The sequence below is a fragment of the Tauraco erythrolophus genome, chromosome 7, assembly GCF_009769465.1.
Source record: "Tauraco erythrolophus isolate bTauEry1 chromosome 7, bTauEry1.pri, whole genome shotgun sequence".
In the NCBI taxonomy this organism is placed as follows: domain Eukaryota; kingdom Metazoa; phylum Chordata; class Aves; order Musophagiformes; family Musophagidae; genus Tauraco; species Tauraco erythrolophus.
The window spans coordinates 48919203-48939764 of NC_141471.1; the positions used below are offsets into that span (position 1 = coordinate 48919203).

The following is a 20562-nucleotide window of genomic DNA, read 5'->3' on the forward strand; positions in this document are numbered from 1 at the left end:
AAATCTGCTGGGTTTGGGGCAATGTGCCTTGGTCGGGTGGTGAAGCCAAAGCACAGAGAAATCCAGAAGCTGCAGCGGAGCCGAGGGAGCGTTCAAGGCTCTGCGACAACGAAAGGCTGGTTCTGCTCGGCTCGGCTTGGTCGTGGCCCTGCTGCCTCCTCAAAAGTTTGGGTTTTGCTAACTTTAGGTAATGCCTTGCTGCACGAGACTCTGTCTAGAGCCAGCACGGGTGCAAGCAGCCAACGCGTTTGTAATGTATGTCTAGGTACCTGCAGGTATAAGGGTAGGAAATCATCTGGGCGTCAGCGTAGAAAACACCACTGGTATTTTAATGCGTACGTTGTACTGAATCCCTGTCCCGCTGTCCCTGTAAACACCATTGTGCTTTTCATCTGCCACATTTGCAGCAGCAGCAGCAGGGAGATTTCCCCTGAAATGGGATTGCTGACCCAGCGGCCACCCGGACAATGTGACGGGCGCTCCCGGGCAGCACAAAGCCCCCCTTCCAGAAAGCCGTCGCACAAAGCCGAAACCCCACACGAGCCCCAACCTGCTGGGCTCGGCACATCCCTCCCGCCAGTGCGGGGCGAGGCGGCCGGGCTGAGCGGCGGCGCTCGGCGGGCTGGAGCGGCATCATGCCCTTGCCCAGGCGCCGGTCGTCCTTCTTGGGGCAGCAGCCCTCTTCCTCCACGGCCGAGGGCTCGGGGCCGCCCGGCCGCCGGGTGAGCGTCGGAGGTGGAGGGAGCCTGACGAGACCCCCTGGAGTCTACGTGGGCACTGTCCCCACCGGTGGTGTGAGCAGCTTGGGCACCCGAGTGTCCCGCAGAGCCCTCGGCATCAGCAGCGTCTTCCTCCAGGGCCTGCGCAGCTCCGCCGCCGTGCCCCTGGCCCCGGGGCTGGAGAAGGGCAGAGGTCTCTCCTACGAGAGCCTGAATGGCTGCTTGGTGGAGTACATTGAGAAGGTGCGAGCTCTTGAGCAGGTCAACCAGGAGCTGGAGGAGCACATCAGAGTCTACCTGGACAAGAAAGCGGCTAGCGTGGGCAGCTGGGGAGCGCTGCGGGAGAACTGGGAAGCAATTTACCATCAGGTGAGCGCCGGAGCACTTTCGGCAGCGGGAGGCACGGGGAGAGCTTCACCGGTCGTTAGCAACCCTGAGCGGCGAGGGTCAATGTTGGTGATGAATGCCACCTGATTTCAAGGCACGGTACCCTAGACAGAGGGTTTTAAATCTATCTTCAGGATAATTTGCATTATCGGTTCACAGTGTGTAGTGGAAAATGGCTATTAAAAGGAGAAGTGCCTCGGGCATCCTGCACATGGGGCTGATTGAAATGCACCCCAAGGCGTGATAGTCTGGGCTGATTAAAATGGGGGATTTCCTTTTTTACTTTTTTTTTTTCCTTAGCTGTGGTTATTACACTGAGTGTCAAAATTATTAAAAGAAAACTGCTAGGACTGAATTAGTTTATCCCTCAACGTGATATCAGCATAAGCGTGTTGTTTGGGTTTTTTCAATTAGCAATTCAGATTTTTACTTTATTCCCTCGTTTGCTTAATCACATTTTCAAAAGCTCTGTTTATTTAAAAAATAATAATTACATGGCTACAAATTAGTAACTCCTTCCCTTCCCTTTGTCGCCACCCCGCCATCCCTTACTCTCACCTTCTCCGTACACCACAGGCTGCAAGTTTTCCGGGAAAGTGTTTACTGGGAGGGGGTGCAAAATGGTATATGCATTGCCCTTGTGGACAAGAAACAGTTCCTCTTGATGACTGATAAGACCAGTAAGACTTTGCAGGCTGACGTCCAGCTTGCAGGGAACGTGGGGCTCTGTCCCCCGAGGTCTTGGTGCACCTCGGAAACCTCAACTTCTCGACTTCCCAGCCAGCGGGAGCGGATGGGGCCTCGAAGAGCACGACTGGAGCCCAGCATCTTGCACATCTTTTCCCAGCAGTGCTTGTGCAGGTGCAGAAAACGCTGTCAGTGGGTCTTCAGAAAGTCTGAAAGCCCATTTTACGTTCCCTGAGACAACGCTGTGTTTTACCTTGGGCTGGACGGAGTTTTACCTCTGGCATAGGAAAAAGGGTACGTTTTTAGAGTGCACTGCATTCTTAGGACAGGTCTTCACCCAGAACGCTACAAATGTGGTCTGAACCCTGAATGCGGCAGCATAAACTCAAGAAGATCGAGTCACCAGAAACACTCAGTCAAAAACTGGCTTTTAAAGTTGTAACCTTTTTGTATTGGTCAATGACATTGCTGCCACTAATCCTGTAAAGCTTCCTGAAGGGACTGGCTGATGAAGGCAATGGGTGCTCTGAAACTGCGGTGCTTACAAAAAGTTTTGACACCCTCAAACCTATCATCTCACTGAGGTAGACGGGGTCTTTGATGTGAGATGGGGAGTTAATGCTTTGCAGCTGCCATCGCGTGTTTTCCAGACGAGTGTCCCATTTTGCAGCTACTGGGGTTTATGTTTAAGACAAAAAAAGTAGGACTGTAGGTACTTAGGAAGGACTATTTTATTTTTCTTTATATGAAACCCCAACATTGTAGTGCAGATGAACCTACTCATGTCATAATTTTTCATTTAAATTACTTTCCTTTTAAGCTTTCCTTATATTGTCATCCTGCCATCTTGTCTCTATCTCCTTTTCTTATGAGGAAATAAGAGCAGTTCATATTGAAATCTAGCTTGAATATTGGGCTCTTCCTATATAAAATCAGAAAAATAAAGCGATGTAGTAATAGCATTTGCAGGTATCATAGAAAATAAGAGAAAAAGATTAGAATCATCCATATCTATTTAGCCATTAAAACAAATTACTGAATGCATAAGGTTATCCAAATTGCTTCAATTAAATCAATACAAGAGGCATCACTTAGTGGGTTTTGACTTTCTCAGCTATCATCTGAGCTGTTGTGTACCATTCTGACTAATAAGTTTTTTTGGTTTTTTATATTAAGCATCTAACCCAAAATGAAGGTAGGACCTCATCCAGCCCCAACACCAATTAACTCCTTCATCCTAGAGCTCATTGGCAAAGGTATACCAGCATTGACATTGAAACTGTTATATCTATTAAAAAACAGCATCGAAATCTGTTGCCACAGAAGCGGCTGCAATCACACGAAGTCAGTACTCTCCTGCCATGATGCATCCCAGTAGGAAAAATAAAAGGTGTTCGGGAGTGAGGTTTAACAGAAATGAGAGATACCTGGCACGTACATCTAGATGTCGTTTTTGTAAATATATTTGAAATATATTTGGATTTTTCTGTAGATGTCCGCATCCGCCTTAATGTGACATATCCTCTTTTCAGCCTCCTGCAAAGTCTGAGGATTCATTTTGATTCCTGCCAGCCCCGTGCTTTCAGCCGGGAGGGATGCCCGGCAGCCGTAAACCCCTCGGTGCCATTCGCTTGAAGCAGCTGTGAAGGTCATGGGGCGGAAAGCCGCTTGAGCTGCCACCTGTTCTAACCTCAGTGCCTGCGATAGGAACAGATTTTGAACAAGAAGCAGCAAAGGAAAATACACAATTGAGGGAAGGGTCTAGGCAGGAGCCCCCTCCTTCTGCCCTGCTAGTGAGAAGATGAGGAGATGGCCACGTAGGAGTCTCTTGGTCCCAAAATCAGAAACGTGAAGGGCCCATCTCCACAGTGGGGTAGGAGAGACCCCAGCAGAACAGAGGTCCCATTTCCCTCCTGCCCTTCCTGGGATGTGCTCTGGCATCCCACATTTTGGGTAGTTCTCCTCTCAGCAATAACAGCTGGGTGCCAGCGTTTCTCCCAAACACAGAGCTAGGGGGAAGAACATGGAGACAAGTGACTCGGAGGGTACGGGTGGAGGGTCCCTCCAGGGAAAAAACACTCATGTTTCATCGCAGTTGTCAGAGCTATTCCTGCAGCAGGGCATCACTAACAGGAGCTGAATGATGGGAATGCGATATCCAGCTCACAGCATTAATTATCTGCCTGGGCAGCTGGTTTCTAGCAGAGCAGGTGGACGCACACTAATTGGGACAGGCGCAAAATGGGAGGATTTTTGCAGGAAGCGAAGGAAATGAGAAATCCTTGCAGAGAGGAATTCATGTGACAGAAATACAAATTCATCTCATTTTACCCTGGGCATACTCCTTTTCTCCAGACTTCATCCCCGTCTTCTTGTGGAAAATTCTCTCTCTAATCAAATGTGTCTCTTCTGCAGGATAGGAGGTTGTTTGTAATGGTAATTCCTTCCCAGGGAGCGGGGCAGCACCTGGGAAAAGCGGACGCTTGAAATAAACTCAGCGAGTTTACGGAGAGGAGAGGGTAGCTCAGCCTCCGCGGCCGTTCAATTACAGCTGCATGGGAGATGCAGGGATTCATTTTGTCTATGAGATGGCATGTAGCACAGTTCAGATCACAGGACTAAACACAAAAGCAGAAGAAGGAATCAACATCCTCCACCAATTCTATCACTGCTGTGACTCCTGTGCATGCTGGGGAGCATCTGAAAGATAACTAGAGTTTTTCTATAGAGATACTTTTATTTGCACCTGGCCTTACTGTCACCATTTACTCAGTGTTAATATTAAGCCTGGAGAATATAGAGGACCAAAAGCCCGAGGAATCGACGCATTTCGACTCGCACCCAATAATTTATTTGCAGCGGGGCCCAGAGAACCGCTGAGTAATATCCCTAACTCACTCTAATGCAACACAGAGTGTGATTAGCGTCTGTAAATGGGCGAAAGAGCATTCTGCTACCGATCTAAGGGTGCAACAAACTCCCACAAAATGGCACAGAGCTTGGTCGACCACCATAGAGAGGATGGCAATAAATTAGTTTTAATTACGTCCTCTCAGCCACCTCCAACAGCGTAACCTTGGACTACCTTCACAGGCGGCTGTGCGGTGAGCGGGTGAGGTTTCCTCCTTGTGCTTCGGCAACATGACAGTTTTTACAGATCGTTTCTTTAGGAGGTATCTCTCTCCAGCTTTGAGACCCAGGCATTCTTTGATGCAGTCCTGTTTACTTACAAAAATGCCCAATGTATAAATGAAGTCGTGTTTTCCTGGATGCAGCAGGAATCAGCAAAGGACCCATCAATCTTCCCAGCCTCTCTCTTCCCAGGTATTACTCTTCCCAAGGCGATGCAACAAATGCCACTCTTGCTACCTTCGAGTTTTCCTCCTCTAGGCTCTGAGAAGGGGTCTGACATGGACAGCACGACCGAAAGCGTTACGAGTTTACTGCTTGGCGTCTGAGCAGCTGGTGCTGCATTGCGTGATTTTAGCCTGATTGAGCTGTGAATTAAAATGTGTTGGAGGCAACGGGCTGATATCAACCATTTCCTCCTGCGTGTGGAAGGAAAGACTAAACCAGCATCTTCTGATCTTTCTCCACAGAGGCATCATTTGCTTTAACCGAAGTGAACTTAAAAGCCAGCTAATTTTCCATTGCATGAATAATTAAACCATGAGATTCATTATCACAGGCCACACCTGAGGCCACGAATTCAGCAGCATTCAGAAAGGGATTAGGCATTTGTAAGAAAAGCAAAACGATACAAAGCTATCGATAAAGCACAGCTAAGAGTTTGAAAGGCGTAGTAAATCTTGCAATTCCAAACTTGGTCAGATCTCTGTTAAAAGTCAAAAAGTTGTCAGCCACCAGGGACACATTCTCCCCGTCAATGCCTGTATCACATCACACTTTATCAAGGCTGGAGTCTGCAAACTCCCTTAAAGCAGCTGGTTTTCCTTGTTGCCAATCATAACCCAGTAAATGGGCCGGTACGTTGATGCAGATTTTGATAATATTTTTTTTTGCTAAAAATTAAAATTGTGTTTTCATGCCCATAAAATCACAGTGAAATCAAAGAAAATTGTTGCTGCTTCCTAGTTAAGATGTTTTATACCACAAGCATTCAATGTTAATTCAAGAGCGGAAAAAAAATCACGTTCAAAAAGTGTATGTGCATCACAGATGCGAGTGTTGAAAGACAATGCATGACTTAAAGGAGCTATTATTAGCAATAATATTTGCATTTTGATAACATTTTCCACCTCGGTCATTTAAATGCCACACAAGCATCAGCGTATTAAGCTTCCCAGCAGCCCTGTGAGGCAGGACAGCGTTGCCTTCTGCTTTACAAGCGGAGGCAGCCGTGTCCAAGTGGCCGCAGCATTGGGAGCCCTCTCGTTTCCAGCGGACACAAAGACGGGTGTTTCCTAAACTGCTGCATCATGCGTTTTGGTACGTGTGTCAGCAAAGTGGCTACCAACCCGGCTCGCTAATGCTGCCTGTTTGCATCCAGCTGTTGATTATTAGGAGAATTAAATCAAACAAAAGAACCACTAGATGGAAGTCTTACATCTCTTCTTCTCAAGTCTATAAAAGGGCTTTCACAGCTTATGCGAATCAGGGAGAATTTTTCAGGAAACATGATTTCTACATAGAAATTACCGTGTAATTATTTATCCTTTAGGTTCATGGTCAGATTTAAAGTGTACACAGCTCATTTCCAGGAGGGCTGAAAGGCTAATGCCTGCTGGCTCCCACTACAATGCTCATCTCTGAAGCCTTCCAAACATTAGACTTTTTAATACCATTTTTACTTACACGGCACAGTTCAGGTTTGTGTAGAGACATCCACTTGGGAGGCAGGTAAGAAGCCACCTCAAATGCTTCAATAAAGCCACAAGATTAGTACTGAAAAGCACTTTTAAAAACCAGTTTTTCTCTGCATAGAGGCAGAAATCCGGGCAGTGGAAAATCACCAGCTATGCCCTGCTTCTACTTCTGATGCAGCCAAAAAGCCATTTTACACAGAATTCAGCCTCTAAACTTCACCATTAACGTACCTCTGAGTGGCACTGTGCAACATACAGAATTTAATGTTGCTTTTGCTGGTGGGATGTTCCAAATTCCCCCAAAGACATTCATTTTCATCAGAAGTTAGGTCAGATATTGTAACTGTGGGCGCTCACTGCCGAAGGCAAATGGGCTTGTTTTGACAGGGCAGGGGAAATCGTGAGGCAGCGTTTCTACTCCCTGATTTGAGCCAGGAAAGAAATAAAAGCTTCTCTGACAATCCATACATTTATAAGTTGGCAGGAAGACAAAATAATTTCTGTAGGAAAAAAGAAAAGAAAAAGAAGACAAAAGAACAACCAAAAATTCAGAGCTTGGATCAAAGAACTGCCTCTTCCTCCGTGCTGCTGCCATGTGAAAACAAAATGTCTTTTCTCCATCTTTCAGGAGAAACTCAGGTCTCCTGGTGCAAGGGGACCTGAGTACAGCAGAGCAGCACGGCCCCAAAGTTCCGGCTCTGCCCAGCCCCTCCAAAGTGCCGCAGAAAGGATGATCCGGGGGCTGGGGAGTTAGTCCAGTGCTGGTAAAGCGGGGTTGCAAAAAAACAAAAAGAAGGAAAAAAGGGTTTGAACGATGGAGATGAGCCAGTTCTGTGTGCAAGAGAGCACCTAAAGGTCTTCTGTACTTGCGTGCTGCATGGGGGGCTGTCTGGTGTGCCCTCAGGTACCATCTCTTTGCCCACACCTGTGGCTTTCACAACACCTCTGACTCCTACGCGTTCACTGCACTCTCTAATTTTCTCATGCCTCAACTGGGACTTTTTGCCCAGTGGTGGCATTCACAGGACCTCTCTCCTCTGTCTAGACACTCTTTGCATGAATCATGTTGGAATTGCATGTCCCTGAAACGGCCTATCCCTCTATCATATCGGTGGAATTGGCCAAGAAATCCTACAATCAAGGGAAAATTGGCGGCCTGTGCAATGGCAAGAGCTCTGTTTCCTTTGGAAGCCAAGCTGAGCTGGAGCTGGCAGGAGCGGAGCTCCAGCCCCAGCCTTCCAGCCACAGCCACCTTCCCTTTTCGTTCCTAACAGTAGGTGAGAAGTAAGCAAGCTACTTTTTTTAAACTCTCATGCCTCCTCAGATTTAAAAGATGTAGAGTGCTTTTAACCTCATGATCCATTATGGACTTCTCCATGTAGGGAACAGACTATTCCTCCAGATCTCTCCTTATCAGATGCCTGCACATATTTCATATTTGTTTGTCCAAGCATTTGTAAGACATTTGGAGCAGTAAGCCACTTTTTGTGAGGGTGAATGTTAATTATCACATAGAAATGCTTCAGCCTTGCATGTCCACCTCCACCCTGTCACCAAGCAGCATGCCAAAGAGCAGGCAGGACCATAGTAAGGCAAAAATCCCACTTGCGGTACTCGAGATGAGACAACTTGTCTGGACACAGCCTCGATGTCTCGGCATGGTGTGGCCTCTTTCACCTCGGGGGAGCAGAATGCTTCAGGGGATTTACAATCTCATTTAGTTGCAGACTTAATTATCTAAAGAAAGATTTCTGCTTCAAGAACTCTTTCGGCCCACTTAAAAAGCTGCTCTTATTCCTGTGGTGGTTTAGTTTCAACTGCAAATCTCCATGGGTATCTCTTGAAAAAGACCAAAGAGATGTTCAGTTTAGCTCCTCCAGAGCAACGGCATGGACCATGGGACGGCTGGAGCCCCCGGGTGGTTATTTGCAGAGATGATCACTCTGAGCCTGGTACCGAATTCAGCGTGTCTTTGGTCACCTCCATAGCTCAGTGCCCGTGTGACTCCCCAGCAGGCAGTGGTCTTTTTTACCTTTTAATCATTTTATGTAACCTTCTTGAATGACGACAAGCTGCTAAGTCACAAGCCTTTCAGGGTTGCTTCCCCCTCAAGTGCCTCCTGGCCATTAAAGGTACACCCCAGAGCCATAGCAGTGATACCACAGTCTTATTTGCACAATCTTTCCAAAGCCTTTCACATTCAGTGTAATAATCTTTGAAGACTGCCTGCTTCTCAGGTCTCATATCTATCGCAAGAGCTTACAGGATCCCATCAGAGAAGAAAAACGACGCTCTGGGAGCTGAGGACGGCTCGCAGGCGGCATGAGCAACAAATATTCCTTGGCTCACCGAAGAGGATGACCCTGAAGAGGACTGCTGACATGGGAAGTAGAATAGGAACTGCATAAGTGCTACTTAAACTCTATCCAGATAATATAAGTGGGACTTAAATGATGAACGTACCTTGCACGCAGTAATAAATTTTACCCCTTGCGACCAGCTGACAATCAGAATAAATGTGTTTCCACGACAAGATGAATGCTTAGGAGCAATGAACAGTTTGATGACAAACTACAGCCTATTTGCAGAGAATTTGTGAACTTATATGTACAAAATTCATTGATTAAATTATCTGGAATGAGTCACTTGAATAGCTCTAGGCTAAAGGATTATTTTCAGAATCAAAGCTATACATCTGCTTAAGATACATGTACAGTGCATGTAGCTAATGTGCTGAAGCTCTTCCTTGCTTGAGCTCTGTTGTCTCTTTCTTCTAGGTGGGCGAAGCAGTCCTTGAAAATGCTCGTCTCATGCTGCACACTGAGAACATTCAAGCCTGTGCTGAAGATTTTAAAGACAGGTAGTCTTGTGGTGGCAACTCACTGGCCACTTTCTTGGAAACTTTGCCTTGGCAAACGCTAACTCTACAGGAGAGTAATGCTTAGTTGAGTAGAATGGGCTCCTTCTTTTAAGTTGAAAATTCAACCATCTGACTTGGGAGGGGGTTTGTAACAGCAAAATTATTATGATGCTAACATTATTTTGGAAAAGTTTGAAGATTCATAGTAACAAAAATGTGCACTATGAAAATTACTTAAGCTATTCTTTGATATACAGACATTGATCTCTTACTGAACAGTCAGTATTCATTCAAATTTGGGTTGACATTTTATAAAGCCAAATATTCATGTGATTATTAGTTTTAATTTGCAGTGTCACACGGGGGGTTTTGGAAGTAAAAGTCATTCTACAGCAGCAGCTGAAAAGCAAAAACTGTACCACCACAAATGTGAGTGTAGGAACATTAGATAAGAAAACAGAAATGGGCTGAACTGATTTTCCTTGTCTTTACTGAGAGAACTGAATAGTAAAGGATGATCTTAAATACTGACAGACTAGTTTTTTAACATTCTGTTTGCAAAGCCTAATATTCGTGTACTTGAGTGCATGAAGCTCTTGAAATTTTACACAGAAGGCTTGATGATCCTTCTAGCTTTTATTGGTAACGGACTTGTTCATTTACAAATAGCTTTTTGCAAGATCTGACACACAAATTGGATCACACTAATTGATTTTTATTTCTTATAATTTTTATAATCCTTTAAACTCGTCTCTTTCTCTGGTATTATTTTATTTAACTGTATCAAAACGTGTGTTAAACATGTTCTTAGGTTTGCCTCTTATTTCAGAAAGAGACAACTCTGAGCTACTCATTTCATGACTTTACATCCAGCAAGCTACACTTGTCTTTTAAGTAGTTTTAAAAAAATGTTTTTCTTTAAATGCCAGCTGACTTGGACAAGCAGTCTGCATAACAAAACCAATGTCAAATCAATCCACTGCATAGTAAAAGCTCCTAATTCTCACAGGCATCAGCCACCACTTTCCCAAGCTGTTGAACTCCCACCAACGAAGGTGGCTCTCAAGAGGCAGAGTGCAGGACTTGTTTACGAAGCTGGCTCCCATCTAGTCTGCCAACCCTCCTGTCTAACCTCCCTGGCCACCAGGTCCCCAGGTTGGCTGGGTTTGACACAAAAGCCTCCCACTCAAGTTGATTTGCCATACAACCCAGCCACCATTTTCAATGGAAAGCCTAAAATGAAAAGGTACAAATGAGAGTGATGCAGCAAGCAGCGCTGTAGACTAGAACTGCCTGCCACAATTTTCCCTACCATTGCAGCCCTGGTTTAGAGACAAGCTGTTTGCTTGTTGACAAACCAACTGCTCAGATTTCCTATTTATTTTGATACTACTAGGACTTGTTCTTAAGAACGGGCTGGGACCCTGGGACATGGATCAGACTTCCATCAGCACATTCATTAGTAAAAGTAATGCTTGATGCGCACGTTTTCTTTAACCATAGCTCTGAAACGTTTCTGTGTAGACAAATGAACAGTTATTCTCATTTTACAGCCAAGCAAACAGAGAAAAACCACCCATAGTCACACTGCACATAAATACCAAATCTAGCAAGAGACCACGCGCCTCTCCGTGCTTATTCAGGAGTCCTATCAGGCTGATAACCACCGTAGCACAGACTGCTAACTTGGCCTGTTTTATCACACTCTGAGTTAATGACAGGGTACTTCAGGCAGTTAAATTCAAGTATAGCAAGACAAGGTGAGAGCAAAGTATAACTTCTGTGTTTCTGTGCCTCTGTCTGGGACACAAGAGCTAATTAGCACAATGGTGTCATTTAAAAAAAATGCAGGTGTTTCTTGCTGAGCTGTGCTGTATTAAGGTTTGGGTTCGTGGTTTGTTTTTTTCTCTGCAGGTATGAAAATGAGCAGCCATTCAGAAAAGCAGTGGAAGATGAAATTAATTCCCTATATAAAGTGATTGATGATGCTAATTTAACTAAAATGGATCTGGAGAGTCAGATAGAGAGCATGAAAGAAGAACTAACTTTGCTGTCCAAGAACCACGAAGAAGTAAGTCCAGGCTCGGGACACTGCAAAGCCCATGTGTGCCTGTTTCATCTGGTTGGTATCACACATCTAGTGCAAAGCAAGCACCAAAAAGCTCTGCCTGCCATTTCTGGGTGGGGGATTGCCCTGAAAACTGCTCCTATTTCTCTCTTCACCATTAAAACGCTAACCTCTGAGGCATGATCAAATTACTTACATTTAAGTTTTAACTCTTTCTTGTCTGATAAATATGACATGGCAGAGATGTCATCACTTCATTTCTTGCTAGACACCACACGATGGTCATGGGGTTGCCCAGTCACGTATGTGGACATCTCAACAATGACGTTTGATTCTCAGCCAGAGATGCAAAGAGGAAATGTGTGTGCAGGGAACAAGCTCTGGTCCTGCTGCACTAATGCTGAGCATTTAGCAAGTTCTTCTGAAAATATCCTGCTTGGTTTAGCAAGCTGCTCAGCTCCCGAAACTGAGTCTCTCCTGAGCAACACACCACTGAAGCAAGTCACAGGGACAGGCAGCGAGCAGGGGAGCCTGTTATTACCCAATTTTGCAACACTTTCCCACTTACTCATTGCATTCGCCAGCACTATTTGCATGAAGGTGGTTTATTCTCTTCAGCTGGGGTTTCAGGATCTGACCCAAATCAGCATCTTTACTGATGGGGGTTTGAATATGGAGCTACTACTAATCCCTCATAAGAGACAGCAAGTAATTGTGCTGATGCCTTAAAAGTAAAAGAGAGCTTGAACTGAGATGGCTCACTGAAGTGAGGCACTATCCACCATTTCTTGCAGGTCTCCATAGGGAGACTCGGCTTGCCAAGATGAGGTTGCTTCATCCCCTCCCTACTTTCATGAGTCTAATCCCAAGGCTGGCATTTTGCAGAAAGCAAGCAGTGGCTTCATCACCACTGCACGGCATGAGAAAGATGGAAATTGTTTTAGCTACGAAGGAAAACAGAAAATGGATAGAAATACACAAGATCCCCTTTAAACCTCCATGTACTGCAATGATTGCTGTGCAATGAGGAAAGCTGGCACTGATGCCCTTCTCTGCCCAGATATATGGCATAATGAGAATAACAGCTTCCCAACAGCTCCTCTCACTCTGCATTTAGCCAGCGAGGAGCCCTTGCAGGGAGGAAGGATGCCCCTTTCTTTACCCATTGGGAGTACTTGGGCATTCACAGGACCACCTCAGCACAGACCTGGTTTTCCTGTGGCAGCAGCACCAGGGGAAGCTGCTCAAGAGAAGGCACAGAACAAAGGCTGAAAGCAACTATTGCAATTACTCCAGCTGAGCTCTGGCACAATCAAGTCCCAAGGACTTTCCTGAACTAATTGAAATCTTTCTTTTCTCCAGTGCCCCCACTAGGAAATCCATGTCAAGTCCTTTTGAAGCTTTTGTGAACTTGGAGTGTGCACATTTTGAGGCTTTTATTCTTGCAGGTTCATCATTCACCTAATTCCCATCTATTTTTTTCCAGTATTGTCACTGTCAGGGGCCATTGCTTACAAACACAATTCTAAGGTGCTTCTACACTACTTTTTTTTCTCGTGCCAATAGCACATGTAAACAGATTGATGTAAAAGGATTTTGGAGCCCAACAGTTCAGACACATGTGCAAATCTCATTTGTTCTTGTGTTCCTGAACACAACTGTACAACTGATGCACTGACTTTAAGCATTAGAACACTAATTCTCTCCTGCTTACATATTTTTTGAGCACTTATATGTAAATAAAACAGAATGCTGTCCCAGAGAAGGAGAGTTCTCATCATCTAATGTGCACACACATAGAAGCACACATGAGGCTCACAAGCTGCAAGGCTGTAGCGCTCCTGCTGTTTTGCACAACTTGTTACATCTCCCAGTAGCTGCATGTTGATGTTATTGCATAGTGCAATATAGTTGTGGCCCTGGGTGTGCAGCGTGTGTGTATATGTCAAGCTCTGATTGCTGGAGAAACTTGCCGCTGCGAGAGGGCTGCTCCAGGCGGCACCCTGGGGCCAGGCTTCAGTCTCCTTCCACCAAGGGGAACTCCAGCAAGACTCCCTGTGCAGAAGAAAGGCAAATCCACATCTGAAAAAGAAAACTTCCAGTGCAGTAAATCGTTCATGTAGACACACCTTTTGGAACCAAATTTAATTACTTTCTCTGTTTGTGGAACCAAAAGAGCTCTTCCTTGAGCCCCTCTGAAGATACCATTCAAATGTCCAGTTCACCTTCTTTTATGTCTGTTATTTTTGTTCAAGGATGTGAAGGTGTTATACAAGCAGCTTGCTGGATCTCAGCTGGAAGAACTTGATGTACCCCTGGGAAGTGGCCTGGATGACATACTGGAAAAAATCAGAATCCACTGGGAGAGAGACATTGAAAAGAATCGTGCTGAGACAGGTGCCCTACTCCGTACCAAGGTAAGTGGTTTGTAACCCACTCTGACATTAAGGGATTTGAAGCAAACACAGAATCTGTCTAATAGTCTGCAGTAACTTCGAGGGCTGAGTGTTTGGGTTTTTCTTGAAACAAAAAAGATGGTAAAAATCTAAAAGATTATAGTCCAAGTCCATTGGAAAATAAGCTCATAAATATCAGTCACTTTCTTGGGATGCACAGAGTTAAGCAGCAGTGGAAATGATTCTGCTGACATCACAGGTGTCTGTGGAAGACTTCTAAGGGCTCTGAAATGTTGGCTGAGAAAAACAAACTTAATCAGTTGATACCTTCTGCATTGGATAAGCCACAGTTGTTACCCTTCTTACTAGGGCCATTCCTCCACTGAACAATTTACAGGGGTCGATAAATCAAAAGGGCAAAATATATCGCTCTACACTAATTATTCAGCTACAGACTCCTTGTGGTTTTCTCCTTGAAATTGTTTCCTTTGGCAGTGGTGGGAAAATGGGATATTAACTTGGAAATTAAAAGTGATTATAATAACCATTCCCTTCACAAGTTCTCTCCTTTCCTGATGCTGAGTCTGAATTCTGCCTTTTAGTGCAGCTCTTTGTCAGGAAGGATCGCTCATTTTCCAAAGGGGCTGGCTGAAATAAGTACCTTTGCAGACCCGAAGCACTGAGTTCAGTGCAAGATCCTGTATTTTAGAAGCCATCTCATTCTGAGTTGGTTATTACAGCAGAGCATGGCACACCAAATCATTAACTACAGCTATGCTATAGAAATATTTAGCAAAAACATAGCCCGCCCCCCATGCCCATTCCATGGAACAGGGCTGCCATGAGAGGAGTAGAGGATAGTGAAGCCAAACCAGAAGAAAAGCAAGAAATATGTTTGCAAAGATATATGCAAGCTCTGAGTAGGTGTTTGTTTTCAAAATAAAGAAGAAAAATCCTGTGACAACAGTGATGCCAAAGATGCTAGGGAGTGTAGAAGAAGATAGCCAGAGGAGCTTATCTCAGAGATCCCATCAAGTCTGTGAGCAGGCCAGACTGTTACTAAGCAAAGTTTTCATAAGGTTAATCTGTGAGTGCCTGATTTTCAGCTTATACAGCCCAAAGGAAGTCAGTGACACAGCAAAAAACTACATGAGCCCTGAGAGTGCCTCCATACAAAGCATATGCAGCCCTGAAAAGCCAGAGCATCCTCAGTAGCCTCCTAAACTTTTCCCAGAAAATCTGTTCCTAGCCCACTGCCGGGTTTCAGCAAAATGAGCGTTACTCTGACGGCACCAAATTCTTCAGTGTCCCCACTGTCCTGTCCTGCTTGTTCCTGTTCCTCCACCTGCTGTGCAAATGCACAACTTCTTTCTTCCCATTTCTTTCACACCTTCAGCATCTGGTCGTTCAACAGCAAAGAGATACCGTTTGGGGAGAAAACTGCCAGCTCATGCTAGACGGATCATTGGATCCCATTATCGTGCCTTTGATTGTGGCCAACACCAGATGCTGCAGAGAAGCGCCAATAAGCAGGCATAACCTAACCCATCCCTACTTAGCCATCTTAGACTAAGCTCTTACTAGTTTAAGTTATTCCTGTTTTGGCTTGGTTTTTTATGGGAGGAAGAATCAGAACATCACAGATTTCTGCAGAGATCAGTTTCAGTTCAAAGCAGGTTCTGGTAAGACATTCTAAGGTTTTATGTCCCCAAATATACCTCTCATTAAACACAGATGATGCAGTTTTGTATCTTATACCGTTTTGTTTCTCATCCAGATGTGTTCAGATTATGACTGTTTATACAGATAACAAGTTCTGCTAATTACATCCAGCTCTTTTTTCAACCAAGCTTGTGGACTTATGTCATCTTATGTAGCTAAGTTGCTTCATTTGGTTACTTATATTGTGAAAAATTTGTCTTTGCTCTTTTGCGACACCAGAAGAAAGAGAGCAGTTCCCTCCTCTCCTTTGCTCTTCATTGCTGTTTTATTCTATCTCTCTTTGGGAGATTTCCTTGGTCCCTAACTCTTTAATTTCCTTTCTCTGCACCCACTCTTTGGTGCAGCTTTGAACAGTTAAGACCAAAGTATTTTAAATGGTGTCCTAGCACGGACTTAGATGTCAGGGCAGTACTTTTGTGATTTCCTGACCAATTCTCTTGCCTCATTTGCTTTGTCTTCTGACTGGACTTGCAATCTTGGCTAGACTTTTCACAGGTATTCAGGAATCAAAACAGACCAATTTATATTCATACCTAACAGGGTTTCACATGGGATTTTTTAGATAAGTAAGTAACCTCAAAACTCCAGTTCATTAGTTTGAGCTCTGCACCTTTTTGTCCATAATGCTCAAAACCTTTCCCTGAATTGACACAAGTGATTTAAACCCTTGTAAGGCATACAAGCTGCTTAATATTTTCCCCCAAAACATGGCTTACTTAATCATGCAGCACTGCTCATTCATCTAGTTTGATTCCATACATCCACCCCTGCTTATTGCTAATCTATATTGTTTCCTGCCATCCATAAATCCTCCTAGTTCATGATTCATCCCCGAGGCAGTAAACCTCGAGGCATCAGGCTGTTAAACTTCTCTCATAATAGAACTAGACCTTAATCCTCCTCTTCATGTCCTGTCTCTTGACCAGCTGTGGACCCATGGCAATGCTTTGCCCTGAGCACATGAGTACACAGCTTCCTCTGTCGCCCTCTATGCTAGAGCTTGTAAAAGGTTTTGAAAAATCTTGTGAATTATGCCAATTGTTTCTCCCTTCTTTGCCACTTTGCTAACACGTTCCCAGAACTCTTAAGAGCTTATCAGAGTCACTTTCCTTCTGCAGATATCATGCTGATCAGGCCCTGCATGTTGGTTTCCTATCCCTAATAATCCTTTAATCATCTTCCGTAAATCAAGTCTGTTTGACTAATGAGAGATTCTGCACTCTTGTGTAACGCCTGGCTCAGAACTGTACAGATGAGCTTGAAATCCGCTCATTCCTCAGAAGCTCAAGCACCAAAATAATAATGATTTAGGAGGATGATTTCATCCTCTCCCTCCATTAATCCAGTTGTTTGTGAGGACCACAATTCAGTATGGCCTCTCCCTTGTGGAGCATCTCACAAACAGGAGAAGCAGAGTCCCCAGGAAACACAAACTGCCTAGTGAAGAGGGCACAAAGGCTACGTCTGCACTTCTCTACAGAAAGAACGCCGAAGCTGGGGCCAAGTGTCATGCCCAGCAGCCCCCTCCACGTGGACTCTTGGGGCAACTCAGCTGGTAATCCTGCAAGGAGGATGAGGAAACCTTCTGTGTACCAAAAGCTTTAGAGCTCATTCAGCGTGTGCTTACTTGCTGTGTCATCCTGTATTTAGGGCCTGATGTGGCCACCTCCATCTACTCCATCTGCCTGTTCTATCATTCACATCACTAAAATCAGGTAGCCGTGACAGCTTCGGGTAACTCCTGGAGGAGTTTCCACACCATCTGTGGTGAGGGCAAGTGGGATTTATAAGTGGTATTTGGGCCATCAGCAGGGCAAATGTGAATGAGAGATGCCAGAGATGCCAGGCTTCAGGTAATGGGTGTAGGCTACAAACATAGATGCAAAGGTACTCTGCCTGCCCTATATATCTCTTTAAAAAGAGGCATTTATAGTCCTCGAACCATAATAACATGCAGACTACACTCTCAACACAATTTAGAAGACACAAATTATTCCAGAGCGGCAGGGCCATGATCACTAGGCTGAGTTCACCAAGACTAGCGAGGTGGGATTATGTCTCTCTGAAGCACGAGCCCCTATAAAGTATTTCTGGAAAATACAGGCTCTGTGCAATCTGCTGAAAAGGACAGTTTTGGTGTTTGGATTGAAATTCAGCCCTCTGCAACACAGGTTCATAAATCCTAAATTCTGTTTGAGACTTAACTGGTACTTAGATGACCTTTTGCACCTGAGATTATTTCATTCACAATGACCAAGATGTGGGGTTCACATGGTGGTACCAAAAAAAAAATATATAAAAATTATTTCTGGTGCATGGTCCTATGTTTTTTAAAAATGTGATCTTATTTTTAAAATAAAGGAACACATTATCAGAAAAGCAGGACAGGGTCAAGATGAATTTTCAGAGTGGAAGAGAAGTATTTTGCATAGTTTAACTTTAGCATCAATCAGAAGAAATGTAGGTTTTGACTGAAGAATTGTATCTGCTAGAGAGCTCAGAGCTCTGGATTGAAAACCTTGATCTCAGCCCTCATTAAAAAGTATAGAAATTTTATTTTTACTAAGGTACCTTTTCCTTCACCTAATTTCAAGGATCCTGAACTAAACACATATAAAAACCCACAAGCAACAAGAGTATGAAATTGCATAAAAATATCTTAATTCAATTACCAGAAATTATTTTTTGGACCTCTGTGATATGACTTGCTATCTGACTCATAGAATCCTCTGTGAAAATCAAGGTGTGAATACTTCTGAAACCCAATAGACTAAGTGAAAACACTTAACTTAAAAAAAATAATAAAGTATAGCTACAAAATGAAGAATTACAGCAACATTTTCTTTTTCTAGGTCATTATAACATACGAGTATGAAAGCTGAACAGCTTTTGTTGACATAGATAAAATACATACACTTACATGTATAAGCTGTTTTACAGTAAATGCATAGAAAATATGATAAGTTTGACACTAAGAAGCATCCAGAATTGTTCAGCTGAGGGATTTAATATACCAGAATCAAACTTAAAGACAGAATTGCCACAAACTGTGAAAATATTAACCGCCAGCTTGGTATGTAAGGAAACTAAAGCATCATTTGAGTAGGCTGTGACAGCAGTCGCAATCTTTGATCAGCAACAGGCTGAAGCAACAGCTGCCGTGCGGACCCAGGAGGAAGAGCTGGTGGAGTGCCTCAGAACCGAGTTCCATGAAACCGCCTGCAAAATACAGAGCTTGCAAGCAGAAACGGAATCTTTGAGAACCTTGGTAAGTAACATTGGGGTTTCAATGGGTATGTTGTGTGCAAATTCAACACACCTCCTGAGGAAAACATTCCCGTCTTGGGATGCAGACTTAAGAATAAATCCTGTTTCTAGAGATGCCAGACATTTCTGGGCTCTTCTTGATTGATGTGGAGCACTAAGTGTACCACATTTGACAACTGGGCCCCAAATTTCAATCTTCAGTGTCTTCATACTCGATCATAATGTCACTGAGATCGCTGGGTGGGTAGTACTTGACAATGTGAAGAATATCTGTGCCTTCTAACCAAAGCAGTTCAACCTTTGTAATGATAATACACATTTTTCAAAGGATCTAAATAAAGGAATTCTCAAAATAGTACATCTCCACTTAAGCATTTTTAACAGAGATATTGGCCACACCTGAATAAAAATCACTATGAAGCATATGAAAACTGACTGGTTTAATGTCTGCTGTCCTGCCCTTACAGAAGAGGGGTCTGGAAAACTCTTTATATGACGCCAAGCACTGGCACGACATCGAACTGCAGAACCTAGGCTCTGTGATTTCCAAGCTGGAGGCAGAGATGGGAGAAATCAAAGTAGAAACCGAGCAGCAGCAGCGGGATCGTGAAAACCTACTGACCAGCAAACAACAGCTGGAAAAAGACATCGCTGCATATCACTGCCTTCTGGATGGAGAACAGAGCAGGTACTTGTCCTTAAAAGCAAGTGTGCAGTGAGAATGAAGAACATGTGTTCCCTGGGAAGGCGTTGTGAGGCTGCTGGAGGCAGGAGGACTAGGGCGGTTCTCATGTTTCATAAGGCTGGGTGGTAGATGGTGAAGTTTGAAGAAGCTGCCAAAGGGGAAGCACACCCCAAATCCAGTCATGCAGAGGTTCCTGATGTTTTGGAGATGGGTGGTTTCCAGCACTGGCACAAAAGGACGAGGTTTAGGGATACACCAGTAGGTCTATGAGTTTCACTTCCTTGAAGGTTTGAGATGTGAGATTAAAAGGCTACTACAGCATCTGGGGGCTACATTAGTGGCTGCAAAGCAGCTGCGCTGTTGTTTCTTGCCTTGAGTACATTATGCCTTCCCTCCCTCTCCCACTATGCAGTCCAAATACAACAGCTGTGATGCTGGGGAAGCTCCCCTGCTAAGCACACAAGTTCCCCTGAAGCCTGAGGACAGAATCAGGCCCACCGACTGTAGCTCTGGTGAAGAAAGATAGTTCAGAGTCTTAATATTTGTCCTCTGATAATAACCTGTAAACGCCTTTACAGTGGTAGGTGGCTTGGTTGGGCTTTTTTAAGATCCTTAATCACCATTAACCATGGAACCTCTGAGAATCTGATCCACAGATTTTGACTTGCTCTTCTGCTCAGGTCAGGGAGGAATTTTTTTATAATCAGATCCTGCTGAAGTTGATGAGGTTTCACCAGCTGAACTGAAGATAGTACTTGGTTCAGCAATTTTCCTCTTTGCAGCAGTGACCAATTTTATCTGTTTTTGTTTTTTTTTTACTTTCAGCTGATTATGAAACTCCCAGCCCACAGAAGACCATTGCCATTAAAGCAAAAGATGTCACTGCCAGTTATGTTCGTGGAAGCTAAAAACCCATCAAAGCAGCCTGCTTTATTCAGTTTGATT

General features: G+C 44.3%; 1 protein-coding gene across 1 annotated transcript; it reads left to right on the forward strand.

Annotated features, from left to right (window-relative positions):
• Nucleotides 1-635: 635 nt before the first annotated feature.
• BFSP2 (beaded filament structural protein 2) lies at nt 636-20525 on the forward strand. The gene is given in 8 exon segments (XM_086615165.1): nt 636-1088; nt 8857-9027; nt 9397-9479; nt 11394-11550; nt 13803-13964; nt 18802-18933; nt 19400-19640; nt 20443-20525. Coding segments are annotated over 8 exon segments (1482 nt in total).
• The last annotated feature ends 37 nt before the right edge of the window (nt 20526-20562 follow it).